Source organism: Hevea brasiliensis, chromosome 5 (genome assembly GCF_030052815.1).
Source record: "Hevea brasiliensis isolate MT/VB/25A 57/8 chromosome 5, ASM3005281v1, whole genome shotgun sequence".
NCBI lineage: Eukaryota > Viridiplantae > Streptophyta > Magnoliopsida > Malpighiales > Euphorbiaceae > Hevea > Hevea brasiliensis.
This window is the reverse complement of record NC_079497.1, coordinates 114,467,523-114,491,963: the sequence shown is the minus strand read 5'-3', so window position 1 is coordinate 114,491,963 and position 24,441 is coordinate 114,467,523. Positions and strand designations below refer to the sequence as shown.

The following is a 24,441-nucleotide window of genomic DNA, read 5'->3' as shown; positions in this document are numbered from 1 at the left end:
TAACTAGTTTTAATTTCAATTAAATATTTTAAATACCTATTAGAAAATGTTCACCACTTACCAAAAATAAGAAAATTGTTTTAAAATCCCTTGTAGGGTACTTAGTGAGTTATCGGTAGGTGAAGTTCGGTAGTTCATTAGGTACTCTACGGGATCATGTTATGCCTTACAGATGGGTAAGGTGTGACAAAAATTATATAAATAAATTTAAAAAATTATTCAAGAATAATTATGCAAATGATAACAAAATGAGGAAAAAATACTCGAGCAATTAGCCTCTTGAAATATCTAAATGGTTTAGGTAGTCTTCCTTCTACTTTACTTTTTTTTAAATTATTTTTAATAAAAGTTATAATAATTGATTTAGAGATTGATTCAATAAGAATTTTGTAACTAATAATTTTTAATTCTTATTTTACTTAAGAAATATTTTTAAATAATAAAAAATATAATTATAAGTAATTTTAAAAATTAACAGTATTTTTTACAATTCTATTATTCTCTTTCTCACTTTTATATATATTACAAATATTATAGATAATAATTAATTTTCTCCAATATCTTATTAACTAATTTATTTAATAAATTAATAGGCTTCTTCTAATATATAGATAAATAAAATGAATACATCATGTATATATGATAAGTTAGTTAAATATTTACAATGTAAATTTTGTGATTTGATGGTTCATAATTATTACTTTTTGTAAATTTATATTATAAAAAATAATAAAATAATTAAAAAAATCATGTAAATATTGATGATAAAATAATTTAATATAATAAAAATTTTATCAAAAAGTTAAAGAGGGTGAAAATAAGTTAGTATGTTACTTATATTTAATAAATCTCAATAAATTATTTTAATATATCACCAATCAATTTTTATGTAAATAAATTTTTTGATTTTTTAATTGTATATTTTGATTAATTAAAGTAATGTTATATAGCTCATAAATTCTATTTTAATTTTTATAATTTTTATTAAATAATTACTCATTTTGGCTAAAAAGTAAAACCTGTAAATGATGGGTTAAAAATAATTTATATCTAAAAATTTTTAATTTTATATTGTCAAAATTTATATATTATTAATCGAGCTAATAAAAAAATAAAATTTAAAATATTTTTGTAATTCAAATAAGAAAAATTTAGATTATCATTTTGACAAATTTCAAAAATTATATTATAATTTTTTTTAATATTACAATATAAAGTTTTAATAACAATAATTATTCTAACACCAACTCCTAGCAATATTTACAAAAATTATTGAAATTCATTAAACAAGTTTTAATTAAAATTTTTTATTATAAATGAAAAATAATAAAAAAAAATCATTGTTGTAAGAAATTATCTTTACTTGACATTTCTCACAGAAAATTAATGATTTAATTGCAACTTATTTCAATAATTTTAATTTTGGTGATTTCGATCAATTTATTTAATTGAATAAATTTAGATTTTTAATTTTAACGATTTTAATTAATTTTATCACTAAATTTTTTAATTTTATTTTATAATTTAAACAAAATCTTCTTTCTTTTTTATGTGCTTAATAGTGTTTTAAAATTATTATTTTACTACGATAAGAGTAGTATCTATCTGTGTCATTTGAGAAAATTTTAAGAAATGTTGTTTTCATAATTTTGATATAGTGCAATTCTTACACATATTAAAGGCGTAGAATTTAATAGATTCAAATAAAAACACAAAAATATAAAAAATTTGTCAATTAAAGTTTAAAATTTAAATTATTGAGTTTACTTATGTTTTCATATAATCTATATTATCTATAAATGTGTGTAGAGAAATATTGGTTTTGTAAAAAATACCATTTATTTTTAAATTAATTAAAATTATATTTTATTATTTAAATTAATTTTAATATTTATATAAATTTAAAATTTTTAATTTTAGAGGTCATATAAATTTAAAATTATTAATCTGTTTATATTAACTTCAATTAAATATAAAATTTTATAATAAGTAATTAATTAATCTATAATCTATATAATATATCAATATCTGAAGTGAGAACATTGTGTTCACATAAAATATCATAGTAACATAAATAACTAAATTTAATTGGTTATGCTATTTAAGATTAATTATGCTAATAAAAAATTAAATTTAATTAAATATTGAAAACTAAAAATAATTTTAATATAGGTATGACTCTCTTTTTATTTTTTATGGTATCAAAAATAAAAAAAGAATTGAAAAAAAAAACGATATTAAAAAATTTTAAAAATAATTAAGTTAATGAAATCATTAAAAAAGCAAAAAAAAATCTTTTTGTATTAAAATTTTATTTTAAATTTATAAGCTTAAATATATATATATATTTTTTAAATTAATTTGTTTGCAATAATTAATAATTATTTGATCTATAATACCTTTAATAATTATAATATTACTACTAATTAATTATTTATTAAATTTTTATATCATAAAATTTTTAATTACAATTGTTTATAATAAGCCTAATTATTTATATATCCTTATTTAGTTTAACTTTAACATCCCTATTCATACTTAGTATTGAGTTTTACTTATAAAATTAAAATTTTAATTTTAAAACTTCTATAACAATTTTTTTTTAATTAATGTATTTTAATTTACAAGTATTCTTAACTTATACAAATCTAGCCAATCACACGGTTACTATTTTTTTTTTCTCTTCAAAAAATATATTAGTTATTTATTGTCTTTTAATAATCCTATTATAATACTAATAAAATTCTAACATTAATTCAAATATCACAAAAATTTATATTTATATATAAAATTTTTAATTTAATTAGACCTCTACAATATATAATACGTACAATTTTCTCAAAATATATAATAAAAAGAAATATAATACTCTAAACTATCTTCATATATCTATATATTTGTATTTTCATCTAATTTGAATCATTTAATGTCATTTTCTAAACTAAATGGTATAGTAATAAGAATTAAAAAAAAAATTATTAATTTTAAAATTAAAAAATAAATATGTAAAAAAATACAACAGTAAGACTAATATTTTTTTTATATAAATTATTTTAAGTTAATTTAACAAAATTATTTTTAGTTCTAAATTTATTTTACATACCAAATATATTACATTCATTATTTAATTTGAAAATTAATATATTTTAAATAAAAAATTATTAATTCTAAAATTTTTATTGCATTAGGATAAAGCTTAACAATAGATTTAGTAGTATTTAAATGAGACTTATAAATTTAAACTTATTGGAATTAATTTAACTGTTTATAATTTTTATATATTATTAACTCAAAAATTAGTATTATGATGTTTATTTATTTTGTACTCTTAAAATTATAAACTAATGCTTTCAATTTATAAATTCGCTTTATTTTAATTGACTAAAAAATTATAAGAATTAATTTTTAATTTGATTGATTAGATTGTTTTAGTACTTAAATTCAAATTCTATTTTATTAAGAAATATAATTTTTGTCATGAATTAAACATAGAAATCCTATTAAAAGTATCTTAATTTACTTAAATACTTTATGTATTCATATATTACAATTTGCAAATGCACTATTTAATGAACAATATAACTATTTATTTTTTTAATAAAATTATGTTTAAAAATAGTAAACTAATTATTTATATTTGAATAAGAATTCTAATGTGAGAAGAAAAGCTTTTAATTTTTACTTTTGTTTTTTTGTTGAGGTCATTTCTTGGATTGCCTTTGATTTATTTTTATTAGCAAAATTAGGATGTCACATAGCAAAATTATTTATACTTGAATAGAATTCTTTTTTTTTTTAATTTTAATGTTTTTATAGAAAATTTCAATTAATTTTAAAGTTTATTAATTAATAAATATAATTTTTTTAAAAAAAAATTATATAAAAAAATTAAATCACAAATACATATAACAAATATCGATTAAGTACAATGCACATAAAATAAATACTACTATATGAAAATATGGAAATTAACATGCTTTTATATATAAAATTTATAAATATAACTTTTTAATTGGAAATGAAATTATTAAATAAAATTATGTTTTAATAAACACTTAAATATATTAAAAATAAAAAATTTTATAATCCATGAATTTTATTTTAAAAAAAAATCATTTTTAGAGATGTGATATTAATCAAGTTAAATGAAAATAATTTAATTTTGTACTTTAATGCAATTGAAAGATTAAGGGAGTAAAATGAGTTCATATCTTCACTCCAACTTTGTTGGCTTTTTGTTTCTTATTTGTTTAATATGAAATTTGGATTTATTTTTAGTAAGATATTTGTGGAGTAACTCATCTTCTATATATTATTTTTGTAACACCCCTAATTTTTAAATATATTATTTTTGGGCAAATATTGATATTTTAATTTTATTTAAATTTTAGGAAATTATTTGAAATTTTTCAGATTTTCGAAATCGTGTTTAATTTCCCGGAAATATAAAACTTTGATGATTTTTAAAATTAATTTAAAGACCACGTGGCAAAACAAAAAATATATTTGGAGTCTACGAATTTTTCTGAATTTTCTGAAAATTTTTCGAAATTTTTGGATCTCGTTTTCGATCCCAAGGCAAAGTAAAAATTCAAAATTTTGTATTTCGTATCGAACCGGATCGGCCCCTTCTTCTTCTTCTTCTCTTTTTTCTTCCACGCGTCCCGACCTTCCTCTCTTTCTCTCCCGTTTTCTCTCTCCTCCCTCCTCCCCTTACCGCGCCGCCGTCTCCCCACCCCACCGCCGCGCCATCCTCACCGCCTTGACTCGTGGTGCCGCCCGAACGCCAAAAAAGGGCCAAAGAGACGCGGCAAGCGCGCGCCGTCTTCGCCTTCCATCAACCGCTAATCCGGCCACCAATCGAACCGGATCTTATGTCTAAATCCATCTACTCGTCGAAAGCTTTCCACAGACACTAAGAACACCGAAATCCATCGAGCGGTTTGTCCAATTTTTGCCCGAGAGCTTCGCGGCAATATAAATTTTAAAATTTTTCGACACTATTTTTCGGTGGATCCCATGGAACTTCGCAGTGTTTTTTGAGTATTAAATGAGCTTAGAAAATTCTGAAAAATTTATGTACTAACCCCCGTGTTGTGGGCTTCGTGTAGGTATCTTCAATTTGCGGAAATTCGACAGTTGTCCGGGTCTGTGAATTTCCGGCCAGACAGACCGGTTACCGAAAGTCTCCAGATTGAATTGAGATTTTGGCTACCCCACCATTGTCAAATGTCCCGAGCGCGTCCCCGAAGTCGGAATCGGCATAAGTAAACTTGAACCTTACTTTTTCATAATTTTCTAGTGCTTAAATGAGATTAAAAATCCGTAAAATATTTGTGGTAGCTCAGAAAATTATGATTCTTTTTGCAATAGCCTAGTAATATTGTTAAGGACCGCGGGACAAAGTTTTAGAATTTTTAGAGCTTATTTGGGCAGTTTTTGCAAAATGATCAAATATAAGGACTAAACTGTAAATTTACATATTATGATTGATAACTATTTGGATGGGTCCAGGAGGGGCTGTGTGATGTGATTGAGTTGTGGATACATGGATTGTGAATATAGAAGTGCATTTTGAGCCCTTTTACAGGTTGGGTAGGTCCTAGGTATAGGGGAGACTCTGCCGGATTTTCGGCACGACTTAGGACGTATTTGGTCTTTTCTTGATTTGTATTGAGTCAATTGTATTAAATAATTATAATGTAATTGTCAGGTGAGCCGGGACAGCCTTCTTCCTCCGCCCAGCCGCCACAGTGATTGCTGTCAAGTTTGTGAGTAAAATATTAATTTTAATTGTAATTTCGATATTATTATATGTTCAAGCATACCCATGCATCACTTATATGCATATATCTATGTAGTTAAACTCTAGGCACGATTTATGTTACATTCATAACTGTTAAAGTGCCATGGATGTTGTTGTGGTAATTTGGAGCAGTGTGCGTGCGTTGGCGTGCGTGTGATGTGGTGTGGACTATGGATAGGACGGGTAGACACGGCTTGAGATCTTCGCTGGGACCCGGTCCTTCGGGGGTAGTCACGGCTTGAGTTCTTCGCTGGGACCCCGATTTGGTATATTAAGCGAAAGTCCGGTTTGAGTTCTTCGCTGGCACAGGTTGGATTTAAGAGAGCTGTATAGGGGATCAGCTCCCATATATTATGATTAATATTACTGGGTGTGTGAGTGCTCTAAATTACCTTTTTGCTGTTATGATGTGAATTTATTGCTGATATTGCATTTTACTCTACAGGGTGCATTAGTTTTAGATAGTTATAGAGATTATGATTAAAATTGATATTTTACTCTTTAAGTCGAACGCTCACTCCTGTTCAATATTTTTCTAGGCCACAGGAGGATATTTTTGAGGTTAACTTGCTTTTCTCCCTCGCAGGTCATCTATTTATGTTTGTGTAATTCTATAAACTTCTAGAATTTCCGCATGTGTTAGAAATATTTATTTGATTGGGTCTATAATATTATTATCACGTTGGACCTGTAGACCTATAACTTTATGCATGTTTGATGGGCTGGATAAGGGAGCTGAGCTCCCATTTATTTTATGATGATATGAGTATGTGGAGGGTGAGCTGAGCTCCCCAATTAATTATTTATTGTGTTTACAGGTTGGGTGAGTCAAAAACTCCCCGTTGGAAGGTCCATTTTATGGCCGAACTCTGTCCGGTTGATTTCTTGAAATTGGGCCCAAATGGGCCTTAGAGTTGGGTTAGTGAATAGTTAGGCTTACTACGGCCTCAGGGGCATTAGGCTGGCCCAGGTCTTAGTGCCGGTCCGGCCCATAGGTTGGGTCGTGACAAATGTGGTATCAGAGCTTAGGCTCCAGATTCTTAGGAATTATTTGTCTAAAGTGTTGGGAAGAGTATACTAGGAGTCACATGCGGAAAATAGGGTCCATATTCATCTTGCATTGCCATCTTTGCTTCTAGTTTCTGCTTCACATTATTATGTATAAATATGAGTCTATAGAGCTGTGTAACATATTGTTTTGAATATTGTGGGCTAATACTACTGAATTTCAGGAAAATGCGTAGAAGCAAGAGAGCTGCCACTGCACAAGAACCAGATGTGCCTGACGATGTGTCAGCACAAGATGAGGCACCTGCCCCAAGGAGGCGGGGTAGGAGGCCTAGAGCTGCTCAAGTAGAAGAGCAGCTGCCAACAGTTCAGGATCAGTCTTTTATGGCACAGGTTCCCATGGACCCCATGGCAGGTACTCTAGCTGGGTTGCAGAGAACCATTGACATGATGGCGCAGTATATGGTCCACCCTCCACAGCAGCAGCAGTCCACCGCACCAAGAGGAGAACCGTACAGACAGATAATCAATTTCAAGAAGTTGGTGCCTAGTACTTATGATGTGTCAAACGATGCATATCGATTTTTGGATTCCTGCAGACAGGCAGGAACAGAATTGCAGTTGACTGATAGAAGACTTATTGAGTGTGTGCAGCATGTCATGGGGCCTATGCCAAGACAATGGATGAATGACTACATATTACCTCGAATGGAGGGTTTGTCGTGGACTCAGTTTGTGGAACTGTTCATCAACCAGTTTGTACCAGAAAGTTTCAGAGATCAAAAGTAGTGGGCCTTTGAGGCCCTACGATAGAATGGCAGGTCTGTAGATGAATATGCTACAGAATTTCTGGAATTGAGCAGGTATGCCCCTACAGCCGTAGCTACAGAAACTATGAAGGTGAAGAGGTTCTTAAAGGGGCTTGACAGGAGGTATGCAAACCTGGCCATGATGTCTGATCAGTCTTTTGATGTGGTAGTTGATGGAGCCAGACAGATAGAGATTAGCTATGCTGTGGATGACAGCGGATGAGCAAAGAAAAACAGAGCAAAGGGTTCTTCAGGTGTTCCCCACATAGGTACTCCGGATAGTGGTGGCCAGAGTAATTACAGAGGAAGAAGTAGGAACAAGAAGAGTGGTTTTAGACACAAACCTCGAGGGTTCAGACCAGGATACGGATCCAGCAGTGGTCACAGTTCAGGGTACAGCAGTTCTGGGTCTAGTTCAGGATCCTCCTTGGCACCATGTGCACAGTGTAGAAGAGGACATTCAGGGCCTTGTATGATGGGTTTAGGAGTATGCTTCAGGTGTGGCCAACCAGGTCACTTTGTTAGGGAATGCCCCGTGTTCAGTGAGTCACAGATGGGGTCATAGGATTCTGTTGCAAATGTTCCTCGTCATTTTTATCCTGGTGCTTCCAGCAAGGCAGGCAGTCAGTTCAGTGGCCAACAAGGCCGAGGATAAGGGGGATGTGGATTTGGAGGCAGATTAACAGGTAGAAGTCAGTATCAGGGTTCTGCCACTCAGAGTAAGGGTCAAGCTCGGGTTTTCACCCTGACCCACCAGGATGCTCAGGCTTCCAATGCAGTTGTGGCAGGTATTCTTCTGGTCTGTTCCTATGAGGCTCGTGTTTTAATAGATCCGGGTGCTACGCACTCATTTTTCTCCCCTGTGTTTGCCATGAGATTGGGTAGAAACCCTGTAACTTTAGAATGTCCTTTGTCTGTAGCTACCCTACTTAGTGACAACATAGATGTAGATATGGTTTTTCTGGGTAGCCCAGTAGTAGTGGATGGAAAGATTCTCCCAGCAGACTTGGTTCCTTTACCAGTAATGGATTTTAATATAATCTTAGGGATGGATAGGTTGGCAACTCATTATGCCACTTTAGACTGCAGGAACAAAAATGTATATTTCCACATACCTGGTGCGGGGGAGTTTAGCTTTGACGGTGACAGGAGCGTGGCTCCATATAACTTGGTGTCAGCAATTAGTGCTAGAAAAATATTGAGGCGTGGATGTCAAGGGTATTTGGCATTGGTGAGAGATACCTCTGTAGAAGGTGTCAGCATGGAAAATGTTCCTGTTGTCAGAGAATTCATGGATATCTTCCCTGAGGAGCTTCCAGGTTTGCCACCAGGAAGGGAAATAGAGTTTTGCATTGATGTTGTGCCAGGTACAAACCCCATATTAATGCCGCCTTATAGGATGGCGCCAGCAGAATTGAAAGAGCTAAAGGAGCAACTACAGGAGCTTCTGGACAAGGGTTTTATATGTCCAAGCACTTCACCCTGGGGTGCTCTGTTCTATTTGTGAGAAAGAAGGATGGGTCATTAAGGTTGTTTATTGACTATAGACAGCTGAACAAGGTGACTGTGAAGAACAAGTATCCACTTCCTCGGATCGATGATCTGTTTGATCAGCTCCAAGGGGCTAGATTCTTTTCCAAAATAAACCTGCGATCAGGCTACCATCAGTTGAGAATCAGGAATGATGACGTGTCCAAAACAGCATTCAGGACAAGATATGGTCATTATGAGTTCTTGGTGATGTCTTTTGGACTCACTAATGCACCAGCAGCCTTCATGGACTTGATGAACCGAGTGTTCAAGCCATTTTTGGATCGTTTTGTCATCGTATTCATAGATGACATTTTGGTATACTCTCAGACCGAGGAGGAACACGTGTGGCACTTGAGAATGGTGTTGCAGACTTTGAGGGAGCACCAGCTATATGCCTGTAACACCCTCACGGTAGCAACTCCGTACATTCTACTGTTCCGGTGACCGGTGTCGGTCCGGACAGCTAGAACGTCCGAAAAAATATTTAAACTAAAGTCAAGAACCAAAATTAACTCAAATATTAATAAGAAAAATTTAGGAAAAATTTTAGAAATAAAATACAACCAAGTCAAATGAGCCGGTGCCCAAGCGATGGGTAACCCAGAGGGAAGTTGCGGTTCTCGCAACGAGGAGCCCTAGACCTAGGAAAAAATTCATAAAATAATTTTTGGGACTCCAGAGAAGGGTCATTGAGGTTCCTATGGCATTAGAATGCCAAGAAAATATTTAGAAAAATTTTACAATCGGTACAGACAATTTTGACCCGTTAAGCCAAACGGAGGGCATTTTGGTCATTTCGCCTTCAGAGACGATTTTTGGCCGACTTGTCCAGTTGAGTAAATAATTATTATGACATAAAATATGAATTAATATTGATGAAAAATTAATTGAAAGTTAGTAGAAAAGAAAAGAAAAGAAAATGCAATAAAATGCCAAATATGACATATTGTGATGTCATTTAAAAAGCTTCCTCCAATCACAATTAAACAACCCTTTAATTAACTAATAAAAGAGACCAAAGGAGACCAAAATTCTGGTCATCTTCTTCTTCTTCTTCAGCCAAAACGTGACCTCCCTTTCCATAACCCTCCATGAAAGTTTCCTTTAATTTCTTCCATTTCCCATGAAATTCCACTACTAAACCCTAAGTCACCTTCACTAAAACTTGTCCCCACATCACAAGGCAACTCTAGGCAGCCACAAAGAGGAGAAATTCTAGAGTTTTCACAAGCTCAATAAGTTGAGCAAAGAGGTTAGTGCTTAATTATGCATGTATATCTCTTGTTCCATGTTAAGGACTTAAAAATGAGTATGAAATTGTGGATTAAATGAATGAAACTTATGGGTATGTATGCCATGGATTTCGGCTGCCCTAAGGAAGGAATAGGATTGATTGTTTGTGATGGACTTGGAGTGAACTAGAAACCATGTTTAAAGTGTATAAATATAAGGATAATGAACTAGTAGTTAATTAAGGTAAGTTGTGAAAATTCATAATGGGAATTAGGGTTTTAAGGGTGAAAATTGGACTTGGCATTTGAATTGATTAATGGACATTCTAGTGGTCAATTAGTGACCATTTAAGGCAAGTTAATCATAATTTGAAGTGAGTTAATGCATGGCAAAGTGAATGTGTAGGCTGCCTAAAGACAGCAGCAGGGTGACTGAAATTTCAGTCCACTTGGACTGCCATATCTTTGGCTGTGTTGGTCCAATTGGTGTTTGGCCAATTGAAAATGAAACTAGGCTTATAATGGCACATTTTTGCTGAAGAAACCATGCCCAAAAGTCCAAATCAAGTGGACCAAAAGTTGGCCCCAATCCGGATACCCTACAACAGTACCTGCAGAAATGACCAAATGAACAGTAACTGTTCATTTGGCCATAACTCAATGTAGATAAGGTCAATTGACCTAAAATTTTTACAGCAACAAGTTAAGACATAGACAAACAACTTTCATGAAGAAACCTACCCCAAATTATGACCAGAACCTAACCCAAATGGCAGTGGCAGTCACTGTTCATGTTACTGTAGATATGGTAATTTCTGCAGAATGGAAATCCGGCCAGCTGTGGTTTTTGGACCATATCTGGAGTTACAAAACTCCAAATGGAGTGATTCAAAAAAGGAAATTCAACTAGACAAAATAAGGAACAACTTTCATGTTTGTCATTTCTTCAAATTCCCACTGCAACAGTGCTTAATGGAACAGTAAAATTAAGCTTCACAAACTGAAAATTCTGCTTTCCTTGGTTTAAACTTAGAAATGGTAATAGTAATCAATTCCAACAAGTTTTAAATACAAAATGTGGTATGTTTGGGTGTTAAAACCAATACACCTATTTTCTATCCAAAAGTCAACATTTTTGTTGATCAATGAGGTGAATAGTGACACCAAAACTTGAAATTCAAAATTTGAAAAATTTAAAAGTATCAAATGCCCTAGTATACCTAACTAGATTGGTTTGGATAGTTTGGCATGGCAATAGGGTATTGTTTTAGCAGTACTGCGAAAGGAAAGGCTTTGTGCCTGTATTCATGGCTTTATGCCCGTATCCATGGCTTTTATGCCCGTATTCATGGCTTTTATGCCCGATTATGTGATATCATAGCTTTTAGCTATATTGACTGCATACGTGGTTGACGTTCTGCGTCCCATGGTATGACGGCCCGAGGCACCGTGGTGCCCAGTGCCAACGACCCGTTATCCAGTCCAGTCATCCAGTATAGGTTACTTGGGCAACCAAATGAATGGAAAAGTATAACTGTGAACTGATTATTAAAGAAAATACGAAAATTAAGTATCAGGAATGATTACAAAAATACAAGGAAGCTCAAGATCATGAAGAAAATAATTAACGAAATGCATGAAGAAGTTAATATCATAAAACATGATTAGCCCTCGACTAAACAATAAGTTAGTAATTACTCATTTCTTATGAACACAATAGCAAGGAAATTATTATTTTTATTTGCATATTATATTTTCTTGTATTATTGGCACCACTAAGCTTTATGCTTAGCGTCGCTTTGCAGCGTGAGTGCGAAGATTTGAACAGAGGGCCCAGTAGACCACGATTCGGTAAGGCGGTTCTGATTCTGCATAGTGTCCGTGTCACCTCACCGTCTGATTGCATTGGTAGGACACTAGGCTTCATTTTGGTATTTTGTAATTGATTTTTATTTTCCTTTGTGTAAATGAAACTTATGTAATGTATTTTGATTTTCATGTAAATAATGCAAAATTGTGTTTGTAAATGGAAAAGTGAATATTGATCTGTGGATCACATGACTATCAAATGTGATGAATGATTGAGAAACGAATGGTTGAAAAATATTGAGATTTTGATATTGGAGTTTGTGAATAGATGAATATGATTATTAGAAGTGTTTTTCACAGGTTCCGAAGAACTGTTTTCTCCATTTTTAGCCGGTACTCCGCCGGATTTTCTTTAAAATTTTCGGAACCTCAAATAAATTACAATTTCAATAAATGAATTATATTTCACAAGTTATATTCAAAACTACGATAAAAATGAATTAAGATAAAATAGAGTGCTCCGGCACACTGAGTGGCATAACTTGCTCGGCTACACTGTAGTCGGGTACGGGGTGTCACAATGCCAAATTTTCAAAATGTGAATTTTGGCTAAAAAGCATCTCATTATTGGGACACGTGGTTTCTAGTGAAGGTATTCAAGTGGATCCCAAAAAAATTGAAGCTGTAACTGATTGGCTTAGGCCTACAACAGTCACTGAGGTGCGAAGTTTTCTGGGTCTAGCTGGCTACTATAGGCATTTTGTGCAGGATTTTTCTAGGATAGTGGCTCCCCTAACTAAGTTGACTCTGAAGAATATTCCATTCATTTGAACAGATGACTGTGAGGAGAGTTTCCAGAAGCTTAAGGAGTGTCTAACCACTGCCCCTGTGTTGACACTACCTATGAGTGGTGAAGGATACACCGTGTATTGTGACATCTCCAGAGTTGGCTTAGGGTGTGTTTTGATGCAGAATGAAAAGGTAGTAGCTTATGCTTCAAGGCAGCTGAAGAGGCATGAGCAAAACTACCCCACCCATTATTTGGAAATGGCGGCTGTAATCTTTGCACTAAAAATCTGGAGACACTACCTGTATGGTGAAGTGTGCGAGATATACACCGACCACAAGAATTTGAAGTACATCTTCCAACAGAGGGATTTAAACTTGAGACAGAGGAGATGGATGCAACTTCTAAAGGACTATGATTGCACCATCTAGTAGCACCCTGGGAAGGCCAATGTAGTAGCAGATGCTTTGAGCAGAAAATCTTCTGGCAGTTTGGCGCACATTTCAGCAGAGAAGAGACCGTTGATTCGAGAAGTGCATGAGTTGATGGATCAAGGTTTAATCTTAGATCTTTCAGATGAGGGGATGTTATTGGCTCATTTTTCAGTGAGGCCAGACTTGCGAGACAGAGTTAGAGTTTCCCAGCACAGAGACCAATAATTGATGAAGATTATAGAAAGAGTACAGCAAGGAGAAGATGGAGAGTTTGGATTTGCCAATGATGGCGCCCTTATGCAAGGTTCTAGAATATGTGTGCCCGATGTAGACAACCACAGAAATGAAATCATGCAAGAGGCACACTATACAGTGTACAATATCCACCCAGGCTCCACCAAGATGTACCATGATGTGAAAGATAGTTACTGGTGGGATGGCATGAAGAGAGACATAGCAGACTTTGTGTCCAAGTGCTTGACTTGTCAGAAGGTGAAGTTTGAACACCAGAGACCGTCAGGGAAGTTGCAAGAGCTCCCTATCCCAGAATGGAAGTGGAAAATGATTACTATGGATTTTGTGACTAGGTTGCCTCGTAACACGCGAGGATATAATTCGATATGGGTAATTGTAGACCGCCTAACCAAATCAGCTCACTTCTTGCCTGTGAAAACTACATATTCTATGGCACAGTACGCCCGGCTTTACATTCGAGAAATAGTCAGATTGCATGGAGTTCCTGCTTCCATAATATCTGACCGAGGGCCCCAGTTCACTTCTCGATTTTGGAGGAAGTTGCAGGAGGCATTTGGTACACAGTTAAACTTTAGTACTGCTTTCCACCCTCAGACAGACGGACAGTCTGAAAGGACAATCCAAACACTGGAAAACATGCTTTGCATGAGTGTTTTGGATTTTGGAGGTCAATGGGATGATCAGCTAGCTTTGGTGGAGTTTGCCTACAACAACAGTTACCATTCCAGCATAGGGATGGCACCCTATGAGGCACTATATGGAAGAAAGTGTAGGTCTCCTCTGTGTTGGACGGAAATGGGAGAAGCGAAGGTGCATGATGTAGACCTAGTGCAGTACACTTCAGAGATAGTTCCTTTAATCAGGGAACGATTGAAAACAGCTTTCAGTAGGCAGAAAAGTTATGCAGGCCCCAGAAGGAGGGATGTAGAGTTTGCAGTAGGCGACTATGTATTCCTGAAGGTTTCTCCGATGAAGGGAGTCATGAGATTTGGAAAGAAGGGCAAGTTGGCACCTCGGTATATTGGACCTTTTGAGGTTACTGATAGAGTTGGAGCAGTTGCCTACCGGTTGGAGCTACCATCCAACCTTTCTCATGTTCATCCTGTGTTTCACATCTCCATGCTCAGGAAATACATTCCTGATCCTTCTCATGTACTACAGCCGGACGTAATAGAACTAAAAAAAAACTTGACGTTTGAGGAGCAACCTGTAGCCATAGTAGACTACCAAGTGAGACAGCTAAGATCAAAACAGATCCCCATGGTTAAGGTTTTGTGGAGGAGCCAGTCAGTGGAAGAGTGCACCTAGGAGTCAGAACGGGACATGCGTAGCAAGTACCCTTATCTGTTCAATGTGTAATCAGGTACTTTATTCTGCCTTGTGTAAAATTCGAGGACGAATTTTCTGTAAGGGGAGAAGAATGTAATACCCCTAATTTTTAAATATATTATTTTTGGGCAAATATTAATGTTTTATTTTTATTTAAATTTTAGGAAATTATTTGAAATTTTTCGGATTTTCGAAATCGGGTTTGATTTCCCGGAAATTTAAAACTTTAATGATTTTTAAAAATTAATTTAAAGACCACGTGGCAAAACTAAAAACATATTTGGAGTCTACGAATTTTTCTGAGTTTTCTGGAATTTTTTCGAAATTTTTGGACCTCGTTTTCGGTCCCAAGGCAGAGTAAAAATTCAAAATTTTGTATTTCGAATCAAACCGGACCGGCCCCTTCTTCTTCTTCTCTTTTTTCTTCCGCGCGTCCCGACCTTCCTCTCATTCTCTCCCGTTTTCTCTCTCCTCCCTCCTCCCCTTGCATCGCCGCCGCCTCCCCTGCCACCCCAGCCCGCCGACGCCCGTCCCCAGCTGCCCCAGCTAGTCGGTCGCCGCCCGGAACGCCGGAAAAAGGAACCCGAAGTGACGCGACGCTCAAGCGCGCCGCTTCGTCTTCCTGGCCGAAATTCGGCTAATCCGGCCACCAATCGGATCGGGTCTTATGTCTAAATCCATCTACTCATCGAGAGCTTTCCATAGACACCAAGAACACCAAAATCCATTGAGCGGTTTGTCCAATTTTTACCCGGGAAATTTTAGCTCATTTTGAGTTTTGGGCTAGATTTCTCGCAAACCGTGAACCCCACGAGAAAACCGAGAGTACCAGAGTGCTCCACTCATCGAGAGCTTCAAGGCAATATAAATTTTAAAATTTTCGGACACCGTTTTTCGGTGGGTCCCACGGAACTTCGCAGTGTTTTTCCGAGCATTAAATGAGCTTAGAAAATTCTGAAAAATTTATGTACTAACCCCCGTGTTGTGGGCTTCGTGTAGGTATCTTCAATTCGCAGAAATTCGGCATTGTCCGGTTCGTGAATTTCGCTACAGATGCACTTGCCATCAAAAGTCTCCAGATTGAATCGAGATTTTGGCTACCCCACCATTGTCAGACGTCCCGAGCGTGTTCCGAAGTCGGAATCGGCATAGGTAAACCCGAACCTTACTTTTTCGTAATTTTCTAGTGCTTAAATGAGATTAAAAATCTGTAAAATATTCGTGGTAGGTTAGAAAATTATGATTCTTTTTGCAATAGCCTAGTAATATTGTTAAGGACAGCGGGGAAAAGTTTTAGAATTTTTAGAGCTTATTTGGGCAGTTTTTACAAAATGAACAAATATAAGGACTAAACTGTAAATTTACATATTGTGATTGATAACTATTTGGATGGGCCCAGGAGGGGCTGTGTGATGTGATTGAGTTGTGGATACATGGATTGTGAATATAGAAGTGCGTTTTGAGCCCTTTTGCAGGTTGGGTAGGTCCTAGGTATAGGGGAGACTCTGCCGGATTTTCGGTACGACTTATGACGTATTTGGTCTTTTCTTGATTCGTATTAAGTCAATCGTATTAAATAATTGTAATGTAATTGTCAGGTGAGCCGGGACAGCCTTCTTCCTCCACCTAGCCGCCACAGTGATTGCTGTCAAGTTTGTGAGTAAAATATTAATTTTAATTGTAATTTCGATATTATTATATGTTCAAACATGCCCATGCATCACTTATATGCATATATCTATGTAGTTAAACTCTAGGCACGATTTATGTTGCATTCATAACTGTTAAAGTGCCATGGATGTTGTTGTGGTAATTTGGAGCAGTGTACGTGCGTTGGCGTGCGTGTAATTTGGTGTGGACTATGGATAGGACGGGTAGACACGGCTTGAGATCTTCGCTGGGACCCGGTCCTTCAGGGGTAGTCACAGCTTGAGTTCTTCGCTGGGACCCCAATTTGGTATATTAAGCAAAAGTTCAACTTGAGTTCTTCGCTGGCACAGGTTGGATTTAAGAGAGCTGTATAGGGGATCAGCTCTTATATATTATGATTGATATTACTGAGTGTGTGAGTGCTCCAAATTACCTTTCTGTTGTTATGATATGAATTTATTGCTGATGTTGTATTTTACTCTACAGGGTGCATTAGTTTTAGATAGTTATAGAGATTATGGTTAAAATTAATATTTTACTCTCTGAGTCGAACGCTCACTCCTGTTCAATATTTTTCCAGGCCACAAGAGGATATTTTTGAGGTTAACCTGCTTTTCTCCCTCGCAGGTCATCTATTTATGTTTGTGTAATTCTATAAACTTCTAGAATTTCCGCATGTGTTAGAAATATTTATTTGATTGGGTCTGTAATATTATTATCATGTTGGACCTGTAGACGCATAACTTTATGCATGTTTGATGGGCTGGATGAGGGAGCTGAGCTCCCATTTATTTTATGATGATATGAGTATGTGGAGGGTGAGCTGAGCTCCCCAATTGATTATTTATTGTGTTTACAGGTCGGGTGAGTCAAAAACTCCCCGTTAGAAGGTCCATTTTATGGCCGAACTCTGTCCGGTTGATTTCTTGAAATTGGGCCCAAATGGGCCTTAGAGTTGGGTTAGTGAATAGTTAGGCTTACTACGAGTCTCGGGGGCTTTAGGCTGGCCCAGGTCCTAGTGTCGGTCCAGCCCATAGGTTGGGTCGTGACAATTTTAAATATTTTAACCCCATCTATAACAAAATTTTTCTAAAAGATTATTTTTAAATATTAGATATTAAATAGGTTTTATTGAAAAAAAAAAATAGTTAATCAGATAATTTGATTAATCTTTATTCATTTTTAAGGTGTAAGAACTAAGAAAAATTTAAATTCGAGTCCCTCTCCCTATTCAAAAATCATTGAACTTTATGGTAAAAAAAAAAATAGATGGCCACCTCCCATTATAACCTAACAGTGATTACTCAGTTCATCGACAGTTTTTTATAATTCTATTATAAAGTTCTAATTTTAGTAATTTAGTATTTAAGTTTTGGATTTTTTTCAATTTTCTCACTTAATTGGTTAAGATTCAAAATGTCTTTCATTTTCGATGACATACAAGAAATGGGATTTCTCTCTGAACTTATCACAATTATAGCTTTTACCTGGATAAACAGCAATAGCATTTATCATTTTATTTTGCTGCTGATAGATTTTTCTATTGGTAACTCAGAAACAAATAGTTCATGTTAGTGATTTGGCATGGCATGAAGGAAACTGACAAAGCACCATGGCTAGGAAGCTTGGTATGTCAGTCTATCTACAAATGTTTAAAGAGCTGTGTTAGCAACAATAATGAATTAGCTCAGTAAATCTGGAAAGAAGTTTCAGCATCACACTGGACAATACAATAAAACTGTTGTTCCATTCTTCTTTTATCACCTGTTTCAATTTAATACATAATCGCACCGTCTTAATCACAAAAAGGCCAACTACTTTGTGCTGCACACAAGAATATGCCTAGGGGAAAGTATGCAATACAATGGATATTATGAAGTTCACTGCCTTCCATACATCTATACAGTAGTCTCTGAAACCAAGCACCAAAAACCTGAAATTAATAAGAACAAGAACATTAAAGAATTAAACTAAGTAAATTAATACTTAGACCAACAATAACAAGAACATTAAAGAATTAAACTAAGTAAATTAATACTTAGACCAACAATATTACCAATGTAAAATGGACTGCAACCTGCCAGGTCCTGGTACTGTCTACTTCTGACCCTTCTTCCACAACACCCCAATCTTCTTCAACATGTTCCCATTTTTCTTCTTTGGAGAGTCATCATCCATGTCTTCTGAGTAAGGTGAACCCATTGTGCCAGCTATAGTATTGTAGTTGTTTTCGAGGGAACCTGTTTCTACAATTTTTCCATTGTTCCCTCCTGAAAGCATAGCAGCAGCTACCTCAGCTGCCTTCCTCCACTGGTCTGACTGCACCTTTAACCTCCTCAACTCTGCTTCCATTTCTGTGTTTGCTGCCTGGGCTGCATCCAGCTGCTCAATCACTCGTGCTGCTCTTCTGCTACTATTATCTGCTTCCTCTGTTAGATGACTGAGTTTCACCAAAGCCTCTCGCTCTGCAGCCTTCGCCGTTTCTGCCAAGGTAACGGCTTCATCATGTACTCTACTCCTTTCCAATTCCCCTTTCTTGACTTCCATCTTCAGCATTTCATTTTGCTCAGTTACACTCTGCAATTGGGTCTCCTTATCCAACAAGCTAGCCTTCAACTCCGCCAAATCATGCTCTAACTTCTTCATCTCCATTGCAAGTTCAGATTCTCTTTCATGTGGCTGATTCTTCTCAATCTTCAAATTCAGTCCTTCATTCTCCTCTGAAACACTCAGCAATTCAGTTTCCTTATCCATCAGGTTAGCCCTCAACTCTTCAATATTACTCTTAGCCTTCTCTAATTCAGCTTCCAATTCAGCCTCTCTTTTTCCCGATTCTAATTTCACTTTTTCAACTTGTTCATAAGCACTTCTAATCTGCAATGTGCTCTGAATATATTCTTCTTGGTACCTTGTCTCAGACACCTCTAGTGCAGATCTCAATTGACCCACTTCAAATTTCAATGAGTTTAGCTCTTCTTTGAGTTGGTTTCTTTCCTCATTTTCTCCACTTTCCCCAGCATGTTCAACATCTCCTGTAGGACTCAACAAATTTTTCCCACCACTATTAGCCAGATCTGACTGGAGTTTGCTAACAAGTTCCTCCAATGACCTTATTTGAGCTTTTGATTGCTCAAGCTCTAAAGACATGGAGTTGTAGGCCTCCATGGCTTTGATGCCATCTGACCGCAGCATTGCTGCAGTTGCATTTGCTGTTTCCAATTGCTTTTGAGTTTTACTAACTAGTTGTAAGGCTTGAGCTTCCGACACCCTGCAATCACTGAGATCAATTTTCAGTTTTTCAACAAGGGAGAGAGTTTCAGTTAGTTCCATTCTCAAACCCTGTAACTCGGCATGTGCTGACTCTGCATGTTTTGTTTGTGCAGCTTCGGATTCCGCTACCATTTCCAGCTGACCTTTGAGTTTCTGGATTTCATTCATGGCAGAAGCCAATGCTGCAGAATCAAAGGAGTGCTGCTTCTGGACTGCCTCAAGTTCAGATTGCCAAGCTTTATCTCGGTCGTGGGAGATTTTACGGAGCTCTTGAACCAGAACATCCTCAGAAGTAGAAAGTTCCATCAGTTGCTGTTGGGATTCCTCAAGTTTAGCTGACATGGCCAAAAGCTGCGTCTTGGTGTCTTCAGCCTCCTGCTGTGCCCGCCTCTTCCATGTCTCAGATGTGTTGAGTTGATCCTTTGCCTTCCTCAGATCCTCCTGGAGTTGAACAAGCTGCGACTCTAATTCAGATACTCTGCTTGGGCGCTTTTTCTATGGCTCATGAGACAAAGGAGAGATGAAAACCAAGTGAACAAATGACTAAAATAATAATGATAACTTGTAAGAAATTTTAAAATTGTAAGTCATATGACTAAGGCACCCTGAATTGTGAAGACACATGCATTTGTCACAGTAACATATGATAAACATCAAGCCTATAAGACTTTTCACTGTACCAAATGCTTTCCAAGGCAACTTCCTTCAATATGAGCTAGCCTTTGTTACAAGTAATCAATGAGTACCTCAGTTGCTGGACTTCGTGGAGATCTGCGTTCAGGTACTTTAGGACTTTTGTCTTTTGGAGTCTTGCTTGCAGGATTTGGAGAGAGCGAGTCAGAATCTGATCCTGGTATCTTGAGTTGGCGCGCAGTCCGTGGTGTTGCAGGAGATTTTCTTTGAGGCACTTCCGAGGAGCCAGCCCTGCTCTCAAAGCCAATGGAATGACAATCAGCATCATTAGACTTACATTAAAATTTAGAGAAAAAGAAAGTACCTATTTCGAACAATTGATGCCAGAGAAACAATTGAGGCATATAAAGAAGCACCAAATTGAAAGAATGTTTAGTTTAAACATTGTGTTTCAGAATTAATAGTATGGTATTAAGCATTAACATATCACTGCATTCTAAGATGATACAATTTCAATAGCTGCCACCTCTTGGATAGATTAAATATGTTCAGATTCATCATTCACCCACCACGCGGATATTGATGCATGACCATCTTTGAAATACGATTGATTTGAACTCTAAGGAAAACTTTCTTTTCTCTTTTTAGCGACTTTTCAGATACTAGCCAATACATTTCTAATTATTGCTGCAGAAGTTGAGTTTTAGAGACGAAAGAAAACATGATTTGGAGGGGATAAAAAAGAATATCCCTTGTGGTTGAGGCAGATACATCAATTGATGTATTGATAAAAAAGCTTCTGATTTTTATAATGGCGCATTAACATACACACCCAAAATGAAATGTCATTCAGATGAGTTGTTCTAAACATTAAGCAACACCTTAAAGTAGTATTCCACAAAAATTTTAGATATGCTACCTGAGAAGTGTCTTACTCAATTATGACTAAATTTTTAAACCTTTAAAAAGAGTCCACCAATCACAAACCACATTATAACACTCTTTGATTAACTGATTTGCTTTCTATGACTCTGGCAGTGCTTCATATAAATAGGTATTGTGCTATAAACTTGATCCATTCCTTATGAAAACTAGTTTTTCCATCGAGTCATATCAATCAAATTAAATTCTGTGATCCATCTTAGGTTACCGAAAATTATTCTTCAACTACATTGCAGAAGGCGAGTGAATAAATAGAAAAGAAATTAAAAAGCTGCTGCAAAGCAGTAAGAACTAGTAAATAGCATAGGAGCTATCATTCTGAGAAAAAGAAAATAAAGAACTAGTAAAGTTCTGCAAAAGTGCTTAGCAAATGAAAATCTTGCCTTGCTTTTGGAGTCTGCATTATTTCTTCTCTCTTCCTGAATAGAAGGGGTTAAAAAGTAAATTATAAGTCTTCTTCTTGAAACTCCTACCTGACCCACTCCACCTGCAATAGTTCAGAGAAGTATTTGGGTGAGAAAGAAAATCAAAAGAGAATCTATTATATATGTATGTAAAAGAAAACAAAAATTGCATAACTCGTAAAGGGCAGCCACCTCTAATCGGTTTGCACAGTCCCTAACAAACAAGCAAACAAACAATACAATCCCTTCAAAGAAACTCCTCACAAACTACCCCCACTACCAACCACCAACCAGAACCACAGGACAAAAAATTTTTTTTGAAAAAAGAGGAAAATTTTGCAATCAAAAGATCTCATTAAAAATTTTAACATAATCCATCTTAATAATTTCCCTTTTCTCCCTTTCCTTTCACTCCTGTACTTGTGTTATGCTCCATTCACGTTTTTAAGAACCGACAATGGCCCAGCAAAAAAGACAAATGGCAATAATAACACAAAAAAAATTGCTTTCAATGTGTTCTTGAATTAAAGAGTTTCTTTCTGTGTCTTCATATGTGCGCAACTGCGCATGCTTACCCGCCCAACAGCTTATTTTCCAACCCACAAAGTAAAATCTAGAGACATTGCATAACACCAAAATCGCAAGTAAAAAAAATGGAGATTTTATCTCTCTATAAATTGAAAGAAAATGTTAGGATGTGTTCTTCAAATTTTGCACGTTAATGAAATTTTATGAAAAGAAAATAAAAGCCATCTAACCCAGAAACTAGCAACCCAAAGCAAAACTCATGAAGAAGAAGAAGAAGAAGAAGAAGTAGAAGAAGCGTTCTTAAAGGACAGATTTTCAGGGCTGGACTGAGTAGACCTTCAGAAACTCAAATCCTTGAAGGCATTAAGGCCTATTAAACAACAAATAATCAAGAATAGGCTACAAAAATAAATTATCCCAGACCTTGACTTGACTCCACATGTTAATAATCTGTGTGCTAACACTTTAGATCTACAGAAAAGTGATATAAAAGAAGCCAATGCGAAAATAATCTGAAGCATAGAGAGCAGGCAGGGACAGAGATCCAAGTTAAGCAAATAATTGGTTTTCAAAAGAACTTTCCCACTTCTAAATCCAACACTTGACGGAGTAACCAACGAAAAAAAAATGAAAGCTTTGCTCTTCTTCTAAGAAAGTTTCAAAACCCAAAGAGTAGCCATTTTCAAGCTCTGCATACCAACCAAGATTCCTCATTTTCATGTAGAAACAGATACTTCACCATGAAAACGACATTTCTTTGAAAAAGGAACTCAAAAGAAGCATTTGTACTCTTGAGAAATTCCTAAAACAAAAAGAAATTCCTAAAAATCTCAAATATTTGAATCACGCACCCAACACTGAGACATCAAAGCAGAAGAAGGAGAAGAAGCAATAGCCTCAAAGAAGAAAGTAAACAAGTGGGGAAATTAAAACTCCATTGTTAAACAGTGAGTAGTATCAAACAACATCTGAGTTTCTTACCAGAAGATGTCCCTGCCTAGACAACGCGATAGCTTTGGCTGAGTTGGTACTAAGTTTTTTATCTAAAAGATGTGAAAGGAAAGAGTTTCAAAGCCCTAGAAAACCGTAGTTTAGCTAAACCAAACAGGGTCTTATCTAGTTTCTTCAGCTAAATCTTCGCTCAACCCCCGAGTCTTCCCTCTTAGTTGTCCCTGTTACTTGTCAGTGGGGAAAAATGTAAAAGAAATAGTAAGCACAAGCTGCATTTCATATATGAAGACTGGAGTCAATGTCTTATGGAGATTGCAGTGATACTATTGGGCCACCACCTTAGTTATATTATATTACTTTGGCAAAAAAAATATATATATTATATTATATAATTTATATTTTCCATTTGCAAAAGCATAGCTATCAACATCAGCTAAAATACAATATGTTAATGTAATCTGCATAGCAATTTTGCTCCATTTTTGTACAAAATTTAAAAGAAAAATCACCAAAATGATAACATTTGAAAATTTCAAGTAGAACAAGAAGCTGCCAAGAGTTAAAAAAAACAAAACAAAACAAAAGCTGCCAAGCGACAAGAAGCTCCAATAGGGCTTTTTAATAATTTGAACAAAGAAATGACAAAACAATTCTTCCCAAGGGATTTGATTAAACTGTATGAAAAGAGAAGCTACCAAGTAAAATGGACCCCTTGTAATCAAAGCCAAATGACAAGCAGCATTCATTTTGTCCACAACAGTCAACTATTTATCAAAACAAACCATACTTTCTAGAGTTCAAATTTATCCAGAATATGGGTTTTCAATTGTTAAAAGTTAAATGCACAATTTGGTTTCTTATTTCCTTTCAGTTACCTACCCTTGCAACCCTAATCAGTGGAGCCTTAGAGCGGTGATTTAAATTTGAAAATATTATTAAAAAACTTATATTAGCATTCTAATCAAATTTATACTAAAATATGTAAAATTACAAGAAGAGAAAGAGTTACTCTGACTTTTTTAATTGACAATAAAAAAATAACCAAGTAGACATTACATTCT

The 24,441-nt window shown here is 35.3% G+C and overlaps 1 protein-coding gene across 4 annotated transcripts; it reads right to left on the bottom strand.

The window, feature by feature from the left end:
* Positions 1–18,380: 18,380 nt before the first annotated feature.
* Positions 18,381–23,648, bottom strand: LOC110632256 (interactor of constitutive active ROPs 2, chloroplastic). 4 transcript variants are annotated; one of them, XM_058147523.1, is made up of 5 exons: positions 23,411–23,648; positions 21,881–21,984; positions 20,669–20,846; positions 18,709–20,417; positions 18,381–18,585 (listed from the first exon to the last, which is right to left on the bottom strand). In XM_058147523.1, the coding sequence occupies exons 2-4, from the start codon at positions 21,898–21,900 to the stop codon at positions 18,750–18,752; spliced, it is 1,866 nt and encodes a 621-aa protein (XP_058003506.1). In that variant the 5' UTR covers positions 21,901–21,984; positions 23,411–23,648; the 3' UTR covers positions 18,381–18,585; positions 18,709–18,749. The 4 variants fall into 4 exon arrangements, with proteins under 4 accessions (XP_058003506.1, XP_058003507.1, XP_058003509.1 ...); XM_058147524.1 differs by having other exon boundaries at positions 18,730–20,417; positions 23,411–23,643; XM_058147526.1 differs by lacking the exon at positions 23,411–23,648 and adding an exon at positions 22,853–23,037.
* Between the last annotated feature and the right edge of the window lie 793 nt (positions 23,649–24,441).

Excerpts from the sequence above, each read along its gene's own strand:
- LOC110632256 (XM_058147523.1), bottom strand. The coding sequence starts at position 21,900 with ATGCAGACTCCAAAAGCAAG. Across the intron at positions 20,847-21,880 it reads ATGCAGACTCCAAAAGCAAG|GGCTGGCTCCTCGGAAGTGC; the intron begins GCAAGATTTTCA and ends CTTTGAGAGCAG. Across the intron at positions 20,418-20,668 it reads CACGAAGTCCAGCAACTGAG|AAAAAGCGCCCAAGCAGAGT; the intron begins GTACTCATTGAT and ends CATGAGCCATAG.